Source organism: Colletotrichum higginsianum, chromosome 5, assembly GCF_001672515.1.
Source record: "Colletotrichum higginsianum IMI 349063 chromosome 5, whole genome shotgun sequence".
Lineage (NCBI taxonomy): Eukaryota > Fungi > Ascomycota > Sordariomycetes > Glomerellales > Glomerellaceae > Colletotrichum > Colletotrichum higginsianum.
Genome location: NC_030958.1, coordinates 1,625,461 through 1,646,625, shown reverse-complemented (window position 1 = coordinate 1,646,625; position 21,165 = coordinate 1,625,461). Strand labels below are relative to the sequence as shown.

Genomic DNA, 21,165 nt, shown 5'->3' with positions numbered 1-21,165 from the left:
GTTCACGCAGCTCTTTCAAGCGGTTTCGAATCATCCGCGACCAGCCGCGCCGGGGCGTCGAAGATTGTGCCGCACGTTTGTTTGCGCCCCCCGGTGCGTAAACTCTTCGGACGAGTCATCAACGCTTCAAAGCTCAGCGGAGCCTTCCAGCGGTTGTTGAAAAAATGGGTTGGATAAAAAGGTGTTGACTCTCGACTGGTCTTGGCTGGCGTCACTGCCGTGACATAGGATAATCGGAAAGAAGAAGTGGCTTGCTCAACGCTTCAGATTAAGTCCCTCCTGAGAGAAACACAAATCCTGGCCAGCAAAACGATGGAAATAAGGTAGCACTCCTGGCCCTACTCGAGCGTCGCAGCATGATTGTTGGGCTCTCAGCTGACTTGGATCAGATCGTGGCTCGGTTGTCGACAGTCATGGCGACGAGACAGGGGAGGCCGGGTTGAGAATGGTAAGAAAAAAGGAAGACGCAGGAATCTTTGGATAAAGTTTGGCTGAGAGGACTCGACTACGTGGCGAATTCTATAAGCGAGAGTAGAATTGCGCTGAAGAGAAAAGAAGCAGAATGCAGGATGAGATGGATGACGGAAGACGATGCTTTATACCAAGGAAGACGGCCGGGTAGGGAGAAGAGAGAAGTGTTGAAGTCGAGAAAAGGTTTGGGGCGGGGGAGAGGTGGAGGGGCCAAGCCGCCATTCGGTGTGGTGTGATCTGCAGCCGTCATACCCTCCACCACCACCAACCACCAACCACGAAAGGCGCTAGCAGGCGTTGGTCCGCCTTGTTTCGGGCCCCGGAGGGGGAGAGCTGGCCAGACTGGGAGAGAAGTTTGGGCCCTCAGTGGCTTTGGTAGCTGTGGCTGGCGCTGCTTTCTGCCACTCCAACCAACCCCCGGGCAGTTTCCAGCTTGGAAACGTCTCAACCCCCCTTCTCACCCTCTCGCCCCTCCTCCAAGCTCCACGACCATCCCCAATGAAACCACGAACGACTCACAAATCCTTCTAAGAACCTGATGGCCTGATGTCTGAAACTTGAGATTGCAAATCATCAATCGATCAGACTCCGTCGCCCTGTCCGTTTGTCCAGGAACGACTTCGGCTTCACCTCTGTTATCCACACGCGCGTGCGCGCCTGTTGCGGGCCCTCGTCGTCGTCGTCCAATAACTTACCCACGGCGCCTAAAGTGTTTTCAACGTCCGCCTCGGCGCTCTCATCGTCTCGTCGTCTCGTCACATCCGTCACGGCGCCAGCGGGGCGAAAGAGGTGTCAGTGAAGCCGCTTCGACTTATCGCCAACCCCTTGACCTTGGCAGGCACATTTTCTCTCCTCTGTCGACGACAAGACGGGTTCGTCAGCAAGACAAATTGCTGCTTGTGTTGCACGCTGGAAGACTCTCATTGATAGGAGTAACCCATATCGCTCAGAAATGGCCCCGACTATCATACAGTGGATCCTGGATACACGGCATTTATGGCCGGAGGCCACTGAAACGAAGCAACTCGAGCAAGTCGTACGTCGTGGCCCTTTCTCCGTCGAATCCACGTTTGACCCATGCCCGTTTCGCTGCTCCTTGTCCTAAACCCGTCACAACCGCAAACACTTCGAACCCTCCCCCCCACCCTCCTTTTCTTCTTTGGTTTCTCACCCTCGAGAATCAAGGGCTGAGAGACAAACTGACATGACACCACTGCAAGGCTTCTCGAGCCCTCGAACTCCTCAAACCCGAGGAACGGAAGGCGGTGCTAAAGTACTACCACGTCCGCGACGCGAAGCTGTCTCTGGGCTCGCATCTCCTGAAACGTTACGCTATCAGCCGCTTCTGCGGCATCCCCTGGCCCGAGGCCACCGCCGTCCGCGACGAGCGTACCAAACCCATCTTCCGCGCCGCTGATGGCACCACCCCGTTGAGCTTCAATGTAAGCCACCAGGCAGGCCTCGTCGCGCTCTTCGCAGTCCACGGCTATGACGCCACTAACGGTCCGGTGGATGTTGGCGTTGATGTGGTCTGCACTTCGGAGCGCCGTTCAAGGGACCATGCCATGCTGAGAAACGAGGGTTGGCCCAAGTTCGTTGACATCCACGCCGATGTGCTATCCCCTCTGGAGGCGAACTTCCTCAAATGGCAGGTGCTTGCGGACATCCCGCCGGGGTTGAAGCCCGGCGCTTCGATCGAGGATGCTGCCGACTTCAAACTGCGGTGCTTCTATGCGCTTTGGTGTTTGAGGGAGGCGTATGTCAAGATGACGGGCGATGCGCTTCTTGCGCCGTGGCTGGCTGAACTGCAATTCAAGAAGTTCAGGCCGCCGGCTCCGGCGGAGAGTTTCGAGGCCGATGGTGAGGCAGTCACGGAACATGATATTGTGTTTAAGGGCACCAAAATTGAGGATGTGAAGGTGTCTCTCAGAGCCTTGGGTCCCGATTACATGACATGCTCCGCTGTCCGGACGCCGCAGCGCAAAGAGGACGGGTTGGCTTTTGAGCTGGGCCCATACAAGATGCTGGATATAGACGAAGTGCTGGCGTTTGGCGAGAGCCATTTAAGCTGTTGACTTTTACTTCCATCTCGTTCATATAGACAGATGTAATCCATCGTCATACATCGTCGATTGCTGTATGGTAACTAAATTGTAGCTTATCGAAGCATACTGTTGACTGATAAACTGTCTAGTCAAAGGTACGACCGTTCAATTACGATGGTGTTCGGGGGTTTTCCCCTTTCAAGCAAGGTCGGAACACTGAGCTCCTTGTAACCTTCGTTTGCCGCAGTTGAACGATTCTGGTCCTGTGACGTGGAACGGCGTCTGATCACAACGACGACGGCTCAATCTTGCTTTCGGTTCCATATCCACCGTTCGTTCAACAAGAATAGCCAAGAGATACACGATCACCTAAGATGGGCCACAGAACGAGTGTTCTTCAGTTCATAGCACATCTACCAGCGCCAGGTCGGGCCAATGCGAACTCAAGTCGAAAACACCCTTTGACCTGATCCACGAACCGGGGTCCCTTTCGTCGGAAATCTCTCCAAACGCCTCGACGGGGAACAACCAAAACCCAAGCGCCGGCGGTGGCGCCGCCGCCAAGATCTCGGGACCGTCGAGCTCGGGTAGACCCGGCTGCAGCCCGGATGCCGTCGCGAAGCACCCGGCCGGCCGATCCCCGCCGCCGCCGCCCCCAGGCTGCGGGCGGTCCCACCCGCGGAACCACCATTGCAGCTGCAGCCATTCAAAGTCCTCCTCGTGCAGGACCCGCGCGGCGTCTTCGCGGGTGCGGACCTCGTCTTGCCGGTCCGAGGCGATCATCATGCGGACGTCGACACTCGCGTTCTCCTCGACGTCCTCGGGGCGAATACCGAGTCTGCGCAGAAGAGTCCTCCATCCAAGGGGCCACTCACGCCAGTCAGGCGTGCTGCCGCTGACTTTCCGCAGATCGCGGGAGATGTTTCGCGGGTCCTTGACCGGGGAATCGAAGAAGGTGAAGGTCGGGAACACGGGGAAGCCGTAGTTGAAGGCGTTAACATGCATCCAGGTCAGCACATCGAGAGTACGGCCGCCGCGGGGTGTGATCTTGAACCAGACGGTTTTGAGGTTCGTGAGTGTTTCTTTAAAAGCCACGAGAGCGCGGGCATCGAGCGAGGCAGGCGAAAAGGACGTCACTCCGGGCGCGCGGAAGCAGTTGTCTTCCACGACCAGATGCTGGAGGCCGCGGCCTCGGGGGTCGTGGGCGCGGAGGTCGTGGAGGAATTCGAAGAAATAGGGAAATGCACGCGCGGCCGTGATTCTGAGGTAGTCCCAGTCGAAGTTCAAGCGGAGAACCGAGTCTTTATATTGGGTCTTGGATTTGACGTCCAAGCCGAGCCTGCGTTGGCAAGGCACTTGTACCGGGTAGAATGACAGGACGGCGTCTCGCGCCTCCTTATTAACCAGCATGATATTCTCAGGGAGGAGAGCGTATCTAGCTAGGATCACCACGTCGTAGTGATTCCCGCTGATGGGCCTGCCCCGACCGTTGCAGAGGGAGTATCGTTCGGCACCCTTGGCTTCATTGCTATGTCCTCTTTCCACTCGCGTCCCGAGAATGACATGGATCATGCGATGACGCCGGAGAGCGTGCTTCCATACCAGGTGGCGTATTTCCGCTGGCAGCTGGGGGAACCAGTTGAAGCTTTTGTGGTCAGCATTGGGAAGGACGGGGTTGAACAGTTCAAGGTGCGGTCGCCTGGGCATCATTTTCGCCTGGAGGATGCATTCGGTTTGGCCGTGATATCTGTCCGTGAAGCAACCGACTTGTGCAAAAACCCCGCTCAAGAGTTGCGGCCAATATAAAGGGTTTCCCTTCCTGGCGTTAGGCAGGAATGCGGAAGGCGCTGGTGTGGCGTCCAACGATGTCTCATTTGACCGAGGTGCAGCTGTAGTCGCTTATGTAGTGACATCGTGGGCGTTCAACAAGGGCCACTCATTTAAGTCCGACGGTTGAGGGGTGTCACAGGTTCAATTTCCCTGCTGGCATCTTCTGTATTCTACGCTTGTCTCTTCTTTGAGGGACTATGGTCATCTCATTGTGTTTGCACCAAGCAGCTCTGATAATGAGGTAATCGAAAAGCCTACGACCATGTCAACCTGTCCCTCGCTCGAGACTTCGCTCTGAATAATTCGGACGTTGGCTTGAAAGACGGGGATTCTACGTTTTGTTAAACGTCCCTTGCCATCAAGTTCAAGAGAAACTCCGTTCCCAACCTGCCCGCGAGGGCCTGACAGATGGAGGACCTGAGCTGATCCAGAAGCGAGGTAATGTCGCGTCGAGAGTTTTTGGGCTCTTGATCACATCAAAGCAAGAAAACAAGCTGAAAATCGTTGTGGGTCAAAGACTGGCCTGTTTCGGTTCGCGGAGGGGGGTGGGGGTTTAAACCCGTCGACTACACCTTCAATCCTAAGCTCTCGAGCTCGCCCCAGATCTTCTCGGCCTCATCAACAAGCCGCGGTATCACCGCCCCCTTCCCCCCGGGAGGCTCAGCGTGATACAGGGGCACAACCCTCGTGGCGCCCTTCGTGACCTCCAGGATTGTCCCATCGCCGTGCTCGGGGTTCTCGCAAAGCTCCAGCATGCCCCTAGCAATCTCTTCGGAGTCGATGAACAGATTCGAGCCCTCTCCCTGCGCCACGTGCTGTTTCTCTGTGTCTTCCAACCACATCGGCGTCTACTCATATATATCAACGTTTGCGAACCCCCAAGAAGAATGAAAAGGAGCAAAGTGTACGTGGAGCTCACCATGACCGCCCCCGGCGCGACGGCACTGCAACGGATCCCCAACCGGTCTCTCATACCTCCCATACACCTCACAAACCCGTGCAGACCATGCTTGCTCGCCATGTACAGCGGCGATCCAATCCCCGCCGCGTAGCCTGCGATGCTACCCACATGCACCAGACACCCCTCTCGCTTCTGCTGGGTCCAGTGTCCGATCGCAAGCTGACTCAACCGGATCGGGTGCGCCAGGTTCACGTCAAGCACGGCGTACGTACCGGGCTCCGCATCCGCAGCATCACGAGACTTCGTCTGCAGATTTGTCTCCGTTTGCGGGGGCCTCCAGAACGAACTCCAAGAGGGCTCGAAGATCCCGGCTCCTGGGACGACAATGTCGACCTGGGGAAAGGATTCCAGAGTTTTGGTCCAGAGCTGCGTGAGCTGTGGCCAGGAGGCGACGTTGGTGGGCTGGAACAGGGCCGAGGGCCGGTTGGGCTGCCGCGGATGCGGATATTGGGCCAAGAGTGAGGATGCGCCTGGGCGGAGAGCGAGGTCGCCTATCATTACGGAGCAGCCGCGTTCGAGGAGCAATTTGGCGAAGGCGAGGTTGATGCCTGTGAGGTGTCGGTGAGGTATGCTCGCTACAGGGGCCGAAGGGTGAGTGTACCTGATCCCGCGCCGGTGATGACGGCATACTTGCCAGCTACAGACAGCGACATAACTTCTGGTTTCTACAGTTCCGGCCGCGTATTGAAGAAACGGCACAGATGGTAGAACGACCTTGCCAGAATGGTTGGGCGCAGGTGCCCTATAAGTAGGTAGTTCGGCCAGATGGACTTATGTCTCAGACAGACATTGGTGAATCACTCACCCGCTTGCGGGTCTCGTAATCCGGAGCCACTTCGGAAATCGAGCCCAGAAGGGTTGTCGTTGAGGAGAAATGTAACCCGGGGTAGACTTGGGGATGGGCATCTAACAACCTAACGCCGAATCCTGCCTTCACTGGACGATCTTTCACAGTGGGATGTCTCTTGATACTTTATTGATGACTTTTTGCGATAACAAGTGACATACGTGAATGGAGACAATTGATGGAGGTTAATGCCGTGATGTGTTATTAAAGTTCGAAAAAAGGAACGCAACGCCTACGTGATCTTGTTGCCCTTTTCTTCGTCGGCATCAGCAGCCTGTCTAGCTGCAGCCCCTGAAGTCACGACGCCTCCCCGACGGCGATCGTTGTTATCGTCTTCCGGTTTGCCTTCCCTGGTGGCCCAACCGTCGACGTACCGCAGCGTTTGGCGGCTCCAGACCCTGTTCATGAAGAACAACCGCACAGGGACCAGGATGATGATGATGATGGGAAACCCAGGGGCAGCGACGGTCAGCGTAACGCCGAAGACGATGCCCGTCAGGACCAGTTGCGTGATGGTGTAGAAGTGGATCCCCATCCAGCTTGCGCCATGCGGCAGGTCAGGGAGCTCTGAGATGGGCGTGAGGAGCTGCCAGATCCTGGTGAGGATCGGGTTCACGGACAGTGACTGATAGCCCATGAACATGAACAAACCCGCAAGGACCGACGTCGGCGTCAGCCCCAACACGTGCTGGAACGGCGGCGAGATGAACAGCAGGATGCCCGCCGCCTGGATGAAGTGCGAATACCGCTGCTCGTACACTCGCAGGACGGGTTTCGCGGGGGGGTCGTCGCCGGGCCCTGAGTCGCTCGTCGGCGGATCCTCATAGACCGTGTACATCAGGGACTCAGAGTGGAGTGGTGCTTGCGGCAGCAGCCCGTTGGCCGGCGGAATCCCGAGGATTCCACACATGATGGTCGTCGTGCCAAGGAGCATGACGTCCCACGCATAGCCCCCCGGTTTCTGGACCCCGTACCTTTTGGCCGTGCATATGATGCTGCTGATCTCGTGGTCAAAATAGAAGAGGACGGTGATGATGATGCCTGGTATGATGGCGATGAAGATCCACCCGATAGAGAGCTTCCAGAACTCCACAAAGAAATAGTCTCTGCTCGGCGACGAGGGCCTGAACGTCTTGGAGACCTCCAGCCGGTTGTGGTCGAGCTGGGCCAGGTCGCCGACGTAGGGCATGCCGATGAAGAATACGATGGAGATGGCCGCTGCATACTCGGTCAGGCCCATGCGGACGTACCTGTGGAACAGCGGTTTCCACGAGACGGCCGTGGACAGGAAGATGGCGAGCATGCAGGTTCCCGCAGCACCGATGATGGAGTACAGGAAGGCGGCGAGCGAGACGACGGCCTTTGTGCGCTGAAGCTCCCGGACGGCTTTGTAGAAGTAGATGACGCTGTTGAGAAGAGAAAAGATGTCGGCGCTGAAGTCGGTGACGTATTGCATGGTGTAGTCGTGGGCGTTAAATATGGCCAGTAGGTAGTGCATCCAGCCGGAGTGGATGAGCGACCATGCCATGAAGGGCAGGAAGGGAATCTTTGGAAGGAAGAGAGTCAGCGTGATGAAAAAGCGAGTAACTTGAGCCCCATATACCTTGAATGAGTTCTCGCACAGAGTGTAGATGTTCTCCGCCAGTACCGAGAATGGCCCGGTCACACCGAGGATCGTCAACGGCTGAGCCGAAAACCTAAGAAACGACTTAGTTCCATCGCTCACAGAGAGAGTAGAGGCTTCTTAGTATTGACTCACAGGGAAAAGATGACGCCGCAAAGCCCAGTACTAAACACAACCTCGATGGTGCCCCACGACTCCCCCGTCAGGACATACAGGTCGCTGGCAAACGTGATACCGGGCAAGATGTTGGTGAAGAAGACATACACCGCGCTCGCCAGGACGAGCTGGTTGAACACAGTCCAGTCGGAGTAGTACCGCAGCCTGAAGTTCCCAAAGTCCTCCTTCAGTAGCCGGAACGGCCTCAACTTGCCGCCTCTGCGGAAGTAACCCCGCCACCGGCCGCTGCGCCGCTCTGGGCCCGCATCGCCGACTGATACGCCGTCGTGGTCGTCCCGCTTTTCGGAAGACCTCCGCTCGACACGATCGCTAATGAGACCGTGCGACTCGCGTATCGGCGTGATGACATCGGACTGAGAGCGAGGTGATGTTGCTGAAGGGAACTCTCGGTCGTCGTATGGCCCCGCGGCCGTGGAGTTTGGTGTCATTCGGACGAGGCTCCACAACGCACAAGGAGCCGCGGCTGTCTAGACACCGAAAAGATACGAGAAAATGCTAGGTGGTCAACAACCGAGCTGGGTGATTCGTATTCCCTAAAAACAAACACACATAGCATGGCCGACTCTATATTAGTACGTCGAGTTGTTTTGTAGGGAAGACCAGCGAGCAGGCCGAATCTTTCAAAACTCAACTCACTCGGTGACTCAACTTGGCCCGTTACGCGGCCCCAGACACCGAACCATTTAAGCCTTTCGTCCCAACCATCCAAGATGGCCCCAGCACGGGGTTTTTTTTAATACGGTTTTCCCCCCTGGCACCTTTAACTCGATGGAAGCGTGGAATCTGCAGCAAATCGTTTTTGCGTTGGACCCCACGTGCTTCTTATTGGTTGTCTTGGCACATGGATCTCTTTTTACATTGAGCTTAGCCCAGACTCGAGACCGATTGAACGATGGGCTCGGCATGTGACGTCATCTGCCGACGTCGGGACCATCCATCAGTGAGCCCCCCAAATAGAAAACCAATCACACTGTGCGCTCTAGCAAGGCTGTGAGATCATAGCGTCAGGCTGAAGAAATTTTGACACAACTCCCATTTTGTCATTCCTCCAGAAGCAAGCTGAGTCTTCAGCGCCCCGGCCCCAGGTGTCTATACATCGCCTGCACAACGATGAATACTCAACCAATATAGAACCAACCTATCACAGGGCACTCGAGAAGGGAAAAAAAGAGAAAGCCCCTCCGCCGAATCCACTCCGAACTGAAACGATGCTTCCGACGGCCGCGCGCTGGGCCTTCGCGCCCCGCCTCCACTTTGCCGTTTCCGAATCCATCCCCCGCTCCTACTACCTCGGCCACCACCACGCTGCGCTGCGCGAAATTTCATCGCGCCTCTCGGACGTCGGCCTGGTCCTCGAGTGTCGCGACTACCGCGTCCCCATCACGAGCTGGAACCCAGTCCTCGATCGCGCTATCGCAGGCCGCGAGCGCATCGTCGTCTACACCCACCGCGACCTCGGCGCCGACAGCCCCGCCGCCGTCGAGCACGCGCTGCGCCGCTTCCACCGGGGCCACTCCGTCGTCGGAGGCACGCCGCAGCGCGTCATATTCTGGCGGAAGGACGACCCGGCGAGCACGAAGCAGCTCCTCTCCGAGATCAGGAGCGTGGCGCACTCCGTCGACAGCCTGACGGGCATGCGCGCGCTGGTCGTCGGCATGCCCAACGTGGGCAAGAGTACGCTGCTGAACAAGCTTCGTGTGCACGGCATGCACAAGAAGCCAAACGTCGCTAGAGTCGGCGCGCAGCCCGGCGTCACGCGCAAGCTGGGGTCGCCGGTACGCATCCTCGACTCCGAGGGGGACGGCGGCATGGGCCTCGGCGAGGGCGTCTTCGTGCTCGACACGCCCGGCGTTTTCATGCCCTACGTTTCCGAGGCCGAGAACATGGTGAAGCTCGCGCTCGTGGGCTCCGTTAAGGATGACCGCATCCCGATGGAGATCCTCGCCGACTATCTTCTGTACCGTCTCAATCTTACCGACCCGAGCGCCTATGCTAAATACTCCGAACCGACGAACGAGGTCAACGACCTGCTCCTCGGGGTCGCGCGCAAGACAGGGAAGCTGAAGGCCGGCGGAGAGGCGAATGCGGACAGTGCAGCCGACTGGATCATCAAGCAGTGGAGAGCCGGGAACCTCGGCAAGTTTGTGCTCGATGACATCAGCGACGAAGCATTTAAGGAGAAGGAGCTTGCGAGGGAAGGACAAGGCCCGCTGAGCATGAACCAGGCACGAAGGAAAGAGAAGGAAGCAAGAAAGGAGAGAGCCCTCAACAAGGCCAAGGCGATATAGGACACAAAGGGAATACACGTTGCTCGTTGTTGTCCTCGACAGAACTATAGAAGAGATACCCCACACTCTGTATCATACATTGTGAGAAATAGAATACTGTAAGAAGACAAATACTGTACAATACATCGGACATGCAATGCAGACAAATCAAGGTCCAACTCTAATGGACAAAGTTACCCGCAACACTGAGAGACTCGCAATCGTCCGGGTATCCGACATTGCTCCTCGAACTCGACAATATCAACTGACAGTGGAACCGCAAACCGATGCACACAGGGGAGGGGACTTCCGACAACCTTTTGCTCCGGTACATTTTTAACACCTCAAAGAAACCGATAAACGCCATTACTTCAATCCAGATTACCGTCGGATGCCACCGTCGGCAGGCCTTTAACATCATACTCCGGAGCGAACTGGCTCCTTCCGTCTCGAAGAGAGCGACGAGTCGCTTATACAAAAGCCAAGAAAATAGCCCTTCGTCAGGGCGCATACTGATTCTGCCAACGCAAGAGATCTCGAGTGAGAACGTCCATCATCTCCACGCAGTTAAGCGCCTTGAACTCCTTCGTCCCGGCCTCTGCTGCCGCGCTCGTAACAGGGGAATCCTTCGCCTCCATATTTGTCTCGCCGTTCACGCTGGTATTTGGTGCGTCGGACGCAGTGGTTGCACGCGGGCTTTGTTGATGAGAACTGTTTTGGCTACTTCTTGATCCTGGAAGTGCCTCACCCGCCAGTTCAATTTGTGTCTTCGATATAAAGTCGAGGAACGCAGCGACTCTGCGCTTCATGTCGTTCATCGACACTTTGCTGTGAGCATTGTTCGCCTTACTCCTCACACCATGTTTGGAGTGGTGATCCTGGGTTTGTTTTGTGGTGCCGGTGCCGGTGTGATCATCCTGATTTCTTCCAATGTCTCGGGACATCGACCGCGCTGGGGTGTCTTCGTTGTCCTCGCGGTCCTTGGTATATTGGTTCCGGCCTTTCCCTCTTTTCTGGTTGATGCGGCTCGTTTTCTTGTGCGAGCTCCCGACTACCGCCTGATTTGCTGGCGGGGTGTCTGGGGTCGGCGCAGACGATGGAGGTGCTTCGATCGGTACTGCCGACAGCGGCTCCGTGCTGGGCTTGACGGCAGGACGAGGTGGTGCGGGAGGTGCTTCTTCCGACGGATCTGACTCTGCGCCCACGTGAGCTTCAGGTTCCTTACCCGGATTTGCAGGGGTCGTACCCTCAGCCCTTCTCCGGTCTGCACGACCCTTTCGTCGATTCGCTGCCTCGGCTCGTTGCCGGTCACGCTCTTCGCGCTCCGACTTCTCGCGTTGAGTCCGGGCACCGCGAGGCTTCTTTGGTTGGCCATTTCGTGCATTATTTTCCTCGTCCGTATCGTCTTCGACGGCTTCGGTCTTCTCGGGTGGCGGCGACATTGACGGTGAGCTTGTACGTTGCCTCTTCAAGCTGACCAAGTTCCTACAACTGTCAGTGGAGGTCGCTCGAGAGCCTAGTTGAGCACTTACTCCTCGCTGCCGCTGCGACCTCGCTTCGCTCGCCTTGATCCAAGCTCCGTTGGCTCTGGAACAGTTTCTTCTTTGCTGGCCTCGATGGCCCGCCGCAGCTGCTCATCCTCATCGTATGCGGCGTCACGACTATTCATGGTCGATCTTCTCTTCGAGGCCTGGGTCGCAGACGAAGCACGACCACTCTTGCTCGATTCCTTGGGTGAACGGGTACCGTCCTTAACCAGCGACGCAGCCCGAGACGATGCGCGTGACGGGCGATTAAGTGGCAGGTAATTGGAGTATCGTTGCCTGCAAATACAGACGTTAGCAACCAGGACATGTTTAGTGGTGTGGTTGTTCCTAAGCCATGGTGGATCCATGCTTGCAATACTCGGGAATCAATGGCAGCGGGCGACTGCTTTTGGCGGGAACGTGATGGAAGGTTGCTTACCCATTGCTTGCCGCATGGATCTTGTGCAAATCCTTGCGACATTTCTCACAGAAGTATTCGTCGGGCGAACTCTCTTCGGTGAAAATACCGACGCAAGCACCATGCTGCCAGACTTTGCAGACATCGCACTGGACGAAAAGTCCAGAGACTTCGTCCGACAACTCGATGCTAGCAAAGAAGTCGGCCTCTGGATTGTGCTTTCCCTGTTTAGAGTCCTCCTCGAAAGGTGGAGGGCCCGGGTATTCGTCGAAGCCACAGACACATCGTACAGACTCGTCGTCCTCTTGAACGTCGTCACTTCCAGTAGCCATATCGTAAGGATCGACACGAGGCTTGTCGCGGGCGTCCTCTTGGGCGCGAGTTCGACGGCGTGAGGGAAGGGTATCGTCCAGGTCTTCGGGTGGCTCGGAGGAGAGCGAGGCGCTCGGAGTGGATTTGGCGGAAGAGGTCTTATTGAGGGATCTTGTGGTCCTTTCGCCTCGACTCGACAGGCTGGACGTTGTCGAAGATTGCTGTGATTGAGAGACGGTATTACCTCGGGCTCGTGAAGAACGTCGAGGAGAGGGGGGTGCCATTGAGGCAGCGAAACTGTAGGGCGAAGAGAAGAGGGCGGCAAGGAGGGATTCGGAAGAAGGAGGAAAGAAGGTCGGTCGGCGGGGATGCGTGACTGACGCAGTCGGAAAGCCACTTGTCGCAACGATAGAGCCGGAAGGCTGATAGAGAGATTGACGTGTCGAAGTAAGGCGAGGAGAGGTGAGGTAACGAGAGTGGGCAGAGACAAGAAGACAGAGAGAGAGGGCGGGTGGATTGTTGTGGTTGTGGTGGGAGGGCAGGCGGGCGGGCGAGCGAGAAATGGGCGCGACTCGCACGTTAGGTTAGTGAGAGGAGAGGACTCGGGTACTCCAACAAGGCTTTTGAGGGGATCGAATGGTTCGCATTTCTGACAATCGAGGACAAGGTAGAATCATGTCGTGACAGGTCGACAGAGAGGGAGAGAAGAGAGAGAGGAGCCGGAGTGCGGAGGTGGGAAAAAGGTCATAGAGAGTGAATGCGCCCCGAAAGACTGGCTTTGGGCGAAGGAGACTGGCACCACACGCTTCGGGTCTGCAGGGTGCGGTGCGCCGCCCTTCTTTTGCTTTGTGCAGTGCTCAGAGATCTGCCACTGCCACTGCCACTGCCACTGAGGTGCCCTCGGAGCAACGCACCCCCAGGGAAAATAGCAAGCTCTGGCTACGCACTCGTGCGAATTGTGCTGCATAAACCCCATTTGTGCAGGGGCAAGGTGGGATTTGTGTCTGGCAGCACCCGGAAAAACCTGGCGATGACAGTCTGGGTATCGGCGACTTTGGACGGCACTGTGAGTTGCCCACAGATTGCCCTCCCAATGGCAGAAAAATGGAGTACTGGAGACGAATGAGCAGGGATTTTCTTCCGAGCCGTCGTCGTTCAGCATAGCAACGACCCCTCGCCTGGAGGGCCAAAGTGCCTTACCAGTTAGTATCTGTACAGTCCACGAGTGTCCCGCGCCAAACCGTGCTCGTCTCATCTCGAAGCCAATTTCATCACCCTTCCCTCTATTTCTAACAACCCACCGACGCAGCAGCACACAGTGTGCGTCGTCCACCACTTTATTCTCCACTACTCGACCTTGTCCCCAACCAGCCTCCCCTCCCCTCCTCTCCCCTCCCTCCCCCCCGGCGGTCCATCCGCAGCGGAGCCCTGGCTTGCTGACCTAATGCGTTTCGAGCGGCCCTTGTTGACCTACGTCTCCTAATCACACACCAGACATTATCAAATGCTGTCATTAGCAATCAAAGCTGGGGAATTCGATCTGTACTTTGACTTTTCCGCAATCCACGATACTCACAGAGTTTGGGTTTGTCATTGCTGTCGCCCTTGCATCTCGACCTCGTCTTTTGTCCGACTGCACTTCTTGCCCTTTCGGGCTCTTGTGCGCCCAAAGTCGAACGCGGAGCAGACGCAGCCGAATTCTGGTGGACCGAGTTCGTTCGTATGCCCGCTCCCCTCTTCTGTCTGTCAAAGAAGTGAGGTTTACCCATACCTTACATGAGCCTCGTTGCGCAGAACCCTCTTGGCTATTTCAAGTGAATGGAGAAGGCGCCGGGACGGGCTTTGCTGATTTTGCAGCATGTGTTTGTCGGTCTGGGTGTTGGCCAGGTTTCTGTTGCGGACACATGCTGATTGTTGGGCAAACTCAGGAATCAAGGGTTACGAGCTTCCCCCCTCCCATTTAAATACGGATCCTCCACCTCGAAACTCCCAACCCACCAACCGCCATCCCCGAGAGCCTTTTACTGTAATCGAGGAGGAATTCAGTCCTGCACCGCTTGCAGTCTCGAGCTTCGTTACGTGAATCGTCTTACCGGTGGTGGCTTGCCTTGAATGGCTCGTAGCGTGAGGTGTTATGGGTATGCCTCGCTCTTCTCCAACTCCAACCTCCGCCACACCCTTGCAACATCCACCTTCTCGACCACTGCTTTCGCGAAGCGCTGTCACTGTTGTCCTCCGCCGCATGTCAGGCGCATCCTCGCCTGCGCTTGAGACGTCGGAGCTGGCTGTGGCAGCTGACTGCATAGGTCATGCGCCTCTGAAGCTCACCGGCCTCAGGCTCTATCACTCGACCAAGAAGCTTGCTAACCTCGATCGCTCTTACTCGGAAGCAGGTCATAATCGAACAATGTCTCCCGAGAGCGTTTCGTCCTTGTTTCCGCAGAGACCCATTCGTCCTTTGCCCAAGCGTCGTCTGCGGGAACGCCTTTCCCCCGAAGTCGCGGACTCCATCGAGTACCCCCCGGCGAACCAGAACTCCAGCCCCCTGTTTTACTACCCAAACATTGCACGAGATGAACGTCCGGCGAGGACAGGAGGGCCGAACTATACCAGTCGAGGTGATGTTGGATATGATGACAGCCCGCGAGGCATTGGGGGAGCCGGGGAGAGTGATGAGGAGGAGCTCTCCCTCAGCAGCAGCAAGGTTGTTCGTCGCTCGCATCCAGAGATCTTGAACCGCATGCCAACGATGCCTCCGAAGCCCGAACACTCCAAACACCCGAATCCGCAACCCCCACCCTCGACAGCATCTTCCGTAGATGGGTACGAGTCCTTTGAGAATACCAACAACAAGAAGAAGCGGAAGATACCAACGGCCGGAGACTCGGCACTCTCTGCTGTGCACTCGCTAGGAGACATAAGCTCTCTGGGTGTGTCAGCGACAGCCTCTCCGTCAAACGACCATGGTGACCTTGTCGGATCAGTATCGCCGTCATACTATGGGGCCGGAAGTGTTGTTGCGAACAGCCAGGGCATCTCGGGACCAGGAAGAGGCAGATTCGGCAGGTCGCGGAACGGTAGAAGCCCTCTCAGAGCTCTGTCCGACGCAACAAACAACTGGGTTGGTAGGGGAGCCAAGATCCGGCCGCCTCAATGGGCAACGCCAGGTGAGTCAAACCCCCTATTGTAAATGACACGTCTTCTATTCTTGATCAGAATGGGGGAGATGAGAAGCACCATAAAACTTGGCAGAGTTTCGTCAGTCCACTGCAGGAAATGTAGATTTGGCAGCCGCGCCTGATTGCAGGTCACCTCGTGCCTGCTCTCCTGAGGCTTCAAGTTGAAGCGGACGCACCCACTGCAAACAAAAACTTCCGACCTCACCTCATTTTCCTTTCTCTTGCTACACCTCCACTACATTAATTTCTTTCTTCTTTTCACTTTCTGCTAGGCATCAAAACAACATAGAAACCTCAAGGACGCGCCGCTGACTTCTGCCTCCTCAGGCGAAAATCACGGCATTATATCTAGTGCCATCGCTAATGCCGAAAAACTCCCATCGACCCCGGGGCAGGAAAACGTAAGCCTGTTACATCAGCATTCCTCCAGTGTCAAGTCTAGCCCGACTGCTACACAATTCACCTTCACCTGCGACTCGCCTGTCCCCAAGCCTCAGTGGCCAGGGACTGATCCTGCTGGTTCTCAGTCTGGATACGGCCCTGTTGGCAAAGCCAAGCACAGTTCAATGGCGACACAGACCCCGTCGGACCTGGCCAGCACGCATGCTGGCCAACCTACAGCGCCAACCAGCAAGCCAAATGCCCAACCTGGCGCGTCGAAGAAGAAAAGTCGTTGTCGAGCCGAGAAGGAACTTCGAATGGCGGCCAAGCAGCGCCGCCAGGAAGCCGAGTACAAGTATTACAACAATCCGCCCAAGCCTGAGGATATGTGGATTTGCGAATTCTGCGAATACGAGCGCATCTTTGGCGAGCCCCCCTTCGCCTTGATTAGACAATACGAGATCAAGGACCAGAAAGCCCGGCGCAAGGAAGAGGAACGCAAGCGACTCCTGGAGAAGGCCAAGGCTAAGAGCCGAAAGGGAAAGAAACCAGCCAAGTCGCCCGGCAAGGCGCCTTCACCCCAGAACCTGTCCCAGGACCAAGGTGGCAATGTGCCCATGACCTCGGCTGTGAGCAACTCTACTCATGACGATGATTATGTCGACGATTATCCGCATGACGATGAGGATTTTGAGGGCTCGTACTCTCAGGAGGATCCACCGATGCTTCTTAGCGATGATCCAGACGGTGATCAGGAACATGATTGCACCTGCCCAACTTGTGGAGACTGTGGCGGACGCGAGAAACAAGTAGACGACCCCGGCGATACCATTCAGTGAAACGTTGTCTGGCAAGGATTTCGCGGACACAAGAACCATAAACCGGATGTTGGACTTCCGTGCCTTTTCGCCTACTTTAACACCACTTATTCTTTCGAGACGCCTTCAACGCGAACTCGACGACGACGGCGACGACGTGCTCGGGAGGACGCAAAGGGAATGATGGTTATTGGATAGATGGCTGCTAGAGGGAACAAAACGTTGATCTTCTCAAAAGATCGGTCAATCATCGTCATTGCGTCCCTTTGATACAGTCAACAATTACGCTTGCGACAGCTTCACTTTCGACTGTATAATCGGCGCCATCGCCATCACAGCAAGGAGCTTTGCTCTCGAACACGCCCCCCAGTTACGAAGGAAGTTGAACGAGTCAACAATTTTAGGGCACAAGACAACGCATCGATGAATCGGCACAGCTAGACTCGTCCTTTACCCGGGATGTTGAGCTGTTTGGATCTTGGACATGCAGTTGCAGGACGAGAACACAGTTTAGGATGCGGAGCATCAGTACGGGAAGAAGGGGGGCAAAATCCCCGACATACGTCTAACTACATGAGGCCCAGTTTGGTTTCTCTTGTTAGGACTGATTCGGGGAGCTTTCGACAAGCTTAGACCTCGGTAGCTACTCGTTTAGCGTAACAATCACACTTATATGGGTTACCTTGGCATCCGTGATGATTGTCAATTTGTGTGATGAGAGTGATGACTCTGATGAGTGACCAGCTGTGCGCAGTTGCTGTAGATGACGTCACAGAAAGGAGCTGCACTGACTAGCGGCTGGTCTGGGCTTCTCCGCTGGGATATCATGCTAATAACTCGACACAGCACCTTGCTGTAATAAGCGGCTGTCTGGATAGATCATATCCCCGTCACTAGGTTGGTTATCAGAATCACCAGCTTGGACTTTGCCGTGACATCCAGTCGGCTTTCGGAAGATGTCCGGATCGCGTGGTAGAGGATCGGTGATCATAGCGCTAGGCTCTGCCATCTCATCGAACATGCACTACGCCATGGTGGCCTTCGTTAGGCGGGATGCACAGATTCGTATATCCGAGAATAGCTTGTAGAACCGGAGGTAGCACTACTACTAAGTTAAACTAAAGTCCCGACTGCTCCCTACATGATGACGGTCCTCCGGAGGTTGGAGAACCGGTACGTAGCAGGCTCGACAAAAGTACTAGAATCGGCCTGCTCCAGTTCTCTGTTGGTCGATCGGTGAGGTAAGCAGAGTCGCAGTGATTTTTGAGGGGCGCCGGATGGGTTGTAGTCATCATTCCGGAGGGTCCGATCCGGAAGACAGCGGAACTCTTGAAACCCAAAAAGATCAGCTCATCACCATGTGTACCCGTCTCTTGAACCCGCCCACCTGAAGTACTATGTAAGATGACAAGAAATAGCCCTTGTACATAGGAAATTCAAGCTTTGGCCTAAGCGGCCGCCGGTGCCGTCCTGCATAGTCCGTCTGCATGTTGCGCCCGCGGGAGATCTGTTCAAATCATGTTGCATGGAAATTGATTAGCGGCGGGGAGCAGAGTTCCAGAGGAGGGGAGGACGGGGACAGGAAAGCTTCGGCGTCAGGCCTGAAACAACCTTGTCCTGTCCACCACCGCCCCAAGGTTCTGCGAAACGTCGATCAACTTCTCCACATGAGGTTCGGCACTGGGAACTCTGATGCGCACCAGCGGGCGGCATTTGACAATCTCAGCGCTGGTCTGTTGGTGTCGCGCGTGGCCTTACTGTCTGCCAGGACGGTTGGGGACTTGCTGGTTGGCTGATCGTTTGGTTGCCTCGCTAAATCGACCAGCCATCGAGTTCCTTTAAGTGCCTCTCAGGACCTAAGACAGACTCAACCACGACAGTAGGACAATGGATTACAACGAGTTGATTTGTGTTTCTCCATTGTCTAGAAGCCCCGTTCCCATGACCTTGTGTTTTGGTGGTGTCGATGATGACATTAGTAACTCACTTTTACTTCGTACACGTAGTTAGTATCATCGCACGTATAAAAATCTAGAACCGATCGGTGTCTTGATCAAACCAGCCAATGCCTGCTAAATGTAGGGTGCCATGTCATCGAACATGTCACGAATCCGCAGCGGGCCAGCCAGCAACGAGTTGCCACGGCCTGGGCCAGCAGCGCCTGCACTGCAGCAGAGACATGATCAGCAGCAGGGCCCGTCGGATTGGCACGTTCCCTCCTTAAGTCCTTTTGAGGCAAACTGGGCCCAACCTGGCTTGGTGTCGTCCCAAAAGAGAATGGCGGCAGAGCCGAAACAAGGGTGACTCCAGTTCAGTTCTTGGACAACAGCAAAAGAAGCATCGAGCCTACAGCGGCAAGGTGCATTGGGCAGGTGCAGGCTGCTGCTGGACTGCTCCTGCAGGTAGTGAAGATGCAATTGCCAGCTGGTGTGCCAGTCCGCTAGCGACGCAAGAAAAAGAAGGAAAAAAGGACTTGGGAAATGAAAGCAGTGCACGGAGCAGGGCCCCCCATTGTGGCTGAACCCATGGAACTTACCTCTTCCGTCATCATCCCATCCCCATCCCATCGCATCCCACGTCCCTCTAATCCACCAACTTCCCTCTCACCCCAGTTTACCTTTTTCCCCCCGGACATCACCAACCCACCATTACCACGCCGTCTCCGTCTCCGTCTTCCCATAACTCAAAATCCTCCTCTCAAACGCCCCCCGCCCTTCGAGGCCTTTATTCTACCTTTTCTTTTTTATTTCTTTTCTCTTCCCGTACTTCTCTTTGTACTCACACACGTTTTTGATCTCATGCAACCTGCCACGATCCCGTCTCAGGCCTTGCGCCATTGATCGACATTTCCGAGACTAGCAAACATGTTTGGGGGTTCGAGGCGCCATCGGCAGCCCAATCAGGTATGCTCTCTTGCTGCAGACTGATGATGTCTTTTTTGCCTATAGTCTGTCTGCGACCACTCATTAGGTATCCATGGGATGCATGGGAGCAAACTTGATCTTCGGCTTGCACTGGTTGACTCCAGGACATTTCGTTGTTGTCTACCACTGACCCTTTTACAATTCCAGCCGCTGACCGCCGCAACCGCGAACCCAAACGCCGCCACTGCCGCTGCCTCAGCATTCGCGCGACGCGCATCCAGCTCTTCCCTCTCTTCCGCCGCCGCCGCTGCAGCATTGCGATCGCGACCTACGACACCCATTAATGTGGCTGAAGTACAAACGAAGCGCACACAGAGACGCAGCGCTTCGGTGTCGTCGCACGGGAGCCAGGATACTAGAAGAGGCATGCATAGATCGCCTAGCCAGAGCTCCATGACAGAACGAACGTTCCGCTCGCCGTCGCCACACCGGACCCCGATGACCGCCGAGGATGCGCCGCCCGTTCCGACCATCCCGGACGACATGCGATCCATCACAAACCAGAGCTCCTCCCACAAGAGGGCAACGAGCCTGCAGATGCAACCGTTCCGTGTTGCAAGTCAGAAGAAACAGGAGGGTGCAGGATCCTGGTTCGGGGCCGCAGCTGAGGGTAATATGGCCAACGTCAGGACGTCAGATGCCCTAATGCGTGTGGCCTCTCCAGAGTCTCGCCCGGGAGCTGTAAGCCCAACCTCTTCCATAAACTTTTCATACCCGAGGATGCCCGGCGCATCGCCCGCGGCATCGCCAACCGTCGAGAGCATGACAATGACAGTTAGCCAGCGACTTGCCTCGCCCCGCCGACCGGAGTCGGTGAATTCGCGAATGACAACAACCTCAGACCAATCCCTTGTCTATGATCCAAATTCCAGAAGAATGGTTCCCAAGGTAGATTTGCTGGCAAGGGAGCAGAGTGTCCGAGAAGCTGCCGAGAGACCCGTCCAGAAGAAGAAGAAGAAGCAGCAGCAGCAACAGCAAGGCCTGGCAAGGAGCGACTCTCATCTGGCCAAGGGTACAGTGGGTAGAGTCCAGGGTTCTGCGGTTGTGATTGAAGAGTCTGCGCCTTTGCCGGCACAAAGGCAACAACAACCACAGGTTCGAGTTCTTACTGGAGCACCTGTACAAAAGACTCTGCAGAATCAGCCCCAGACCAAAGAAACTGCGCTACAGATTTCGGCACCCCGAGAGGCACCCGAGCCTGCGCCGGCACCTGTACAGGCTTCAGCTCGTGCTCCCGTTGTACCTGACCGGTCTTCTACGACGGTTTATGTGGGACCAGCTCATCAACATTCTGCTAGCAGCCCTGAAGTCGAGCAGCCGGTCGTTCAGGATGTGCGGAAAAGCGATGGAGCTACGATTCTGCCACATTCCGAGCCCCGCCAAGG

At 55.9% G+C, this 21,165-nt stretch overlaps 9 protein-coding genes across 9 annotated transcripts; 5 read left to right on the top strand and 4 right to left on the bottom strand.

Annotated features, from left to right (window-relative positions):
- Window positions 1–1,423: 1,423 nt before the first annotated feature.
- CH63R_07435 (Phosphopantetheinyl transferase) lies at window positions 1,424–2,546 on the top strand (the record flags this gene model as incomplete). Its single annotated transcript, XM_018302410.1, has 2 exons — window positions 1,424–1,507; window positions 1,692–2,546. The coding sequence occupies 2 exons, from the start codon at window positions 1,424–1,426 to the stop codon at window positions 2,544–2,546; spliced, it is 939 nt and encodes a 312-aa protein (XP_018157188.1).
- A 372-nt stretch (window positions 2,547–2,918) lies between these two features.
- CH63R_07434 (Pectinesterase) lies at window positions 2,919–4,226 on the bottom strand (the record flags this gene model as incomplete). Its single annotated transcript, XM_018302409.1, has 1 exon — window positions 2,919–4,226. The coding sequence occupies one exon, from the start codon at window positions 4,224–4,226 to the stop codon at window positions 2,919–2,921; it is 1,308 nt and encodes a 435-aa protein (XP_018157187.1).
- Window positions 4,227–4,912: 686 nt separating this feature from the next.
- Window positions 4,913–8,383, bottom strand: CH63R_07433 (Hco3-transporter family protein; the record flags this gene model as incomplete). Its single annotated transcript, XM_018302408.1, has 5 exons — window positions 4,913–5,194; window positions 5,266–5,855; window positions 5,949–6,049; window positions 6,391–7,851; window positions 7,914–8,383. The coding sequence occupies 5 exons, from the start codon at window positions 8,381–8,383 to the stop codon at window positions 4,913–4,915; spliced, it is 2,904 nt and encodes a 967-aa protein (XP_018157186.1).
- A 780-nt stretch (window positions 8,384–9,163) lies between these two features.
- Window positions 9,164–10,243, top strand: CH63R_07432 (Mitochondrial gtpase; the record flags this gene model as incomplete). The annotated part of the gene is made up of 1 exon (XM_018302407.1): window positions 9,164–10,243. The coding sequence occupies one exon, from the start codon at window positions 9,164–9,166 to the stop codon at window positions 10,241–10,243; it is 1,080 nt and encodes a 359-aa protein (XP_018157185.1).
- A 479-nt stretch (window positions 10,244–10,722) lies between these two features.
- On the bottom strand, window positions 10,723–11,664 carry CH63R_07431 (PHD-finger domain-containing protein; the record flags this gene model as incomplete). The annotated part of the gene is made up of 1 exon (XM_018302406.1): window positions 10,723–11,664. The coding sequence occupies one exon, from the start codon at window positions 11,662–11,664 to the stop codon at window positions 10,723–10,725; it is 942 nt and encodes a 313-aa protein (XP_018157184.1).
- An 86-nt stretch (window positions 11,665–11,750) lies between these two features.
- CH63R_07430 (PHD-finger domain-containing protein) lies at window positions 11,751–12,762 on the bottom strand (the record flags this gene model as incomplete). Its single annotated transcript, XM_018302405.1, has 2 exons — window positions 11,751–12,045; window positions 12,188–12,762. 2 exons carry the CDS (start codon window positions 12,760–12,762, stop codon window positions 11,751–11,753), a joined length of 870 nt encoding a protein of 289 aa, XP_018157183.1.
- Window positions 12,763–13,982: 1,220 nt separating this feature from the next.
- CH63R_07429 (uncharacterized protein) lies at window positions 13,983–14,561 on the top strand (the record flags this gene model as incomplete). The annotated part of the gene is made up of 2 exons (XM_018302404.1): window positions 13,983–14,232; window positions 14,407–14,561. The coding sequence occupies 2 exons, from the start codon at window positions 13,983–13,985 to the stop codon at window positions 14,559–14,561; spliced, it is 405 nt and encodes a 134-aa protein (XP_018157182.1).
- A 57-nt stretch (window positions 14,562–14,618) lies between these two features.
- CH63R_07428 (uncharacterized protein) lies at window positions 14,619–16,877 on the top strand (the record flags this gene model as incomplete). The annotated part of the gene is made up of 2 exons (XM_018302403.1): window positions 14,619–15,645; window positions 15,985–16,877. The coding sequence occupies 2 exons, from the start codon at window positions 14,619–14,621 to the stop codon at window positions 16,875–16,877; spliced, it is 1,920 nt and encodes a 639-aa protein (XP_018157181.1).
- Window positions 16,878–20,218: 3,341 nt separating this feature from the next.
- Window positions 20,219–20,559, top strand: CH63R_07427 (uncharacterized protein; the record flags this gene model as incomplete). Its single annotated transcript, XM_018302402.1, is given in 2 exon segments — window positions 20,219–20,461; window positions 20,467–20,559. Coding segments are annotated over 2 exon segments (336 nt in total).
- Window positions 20,560–21,165: the final 606 nt, after the last annotated feature.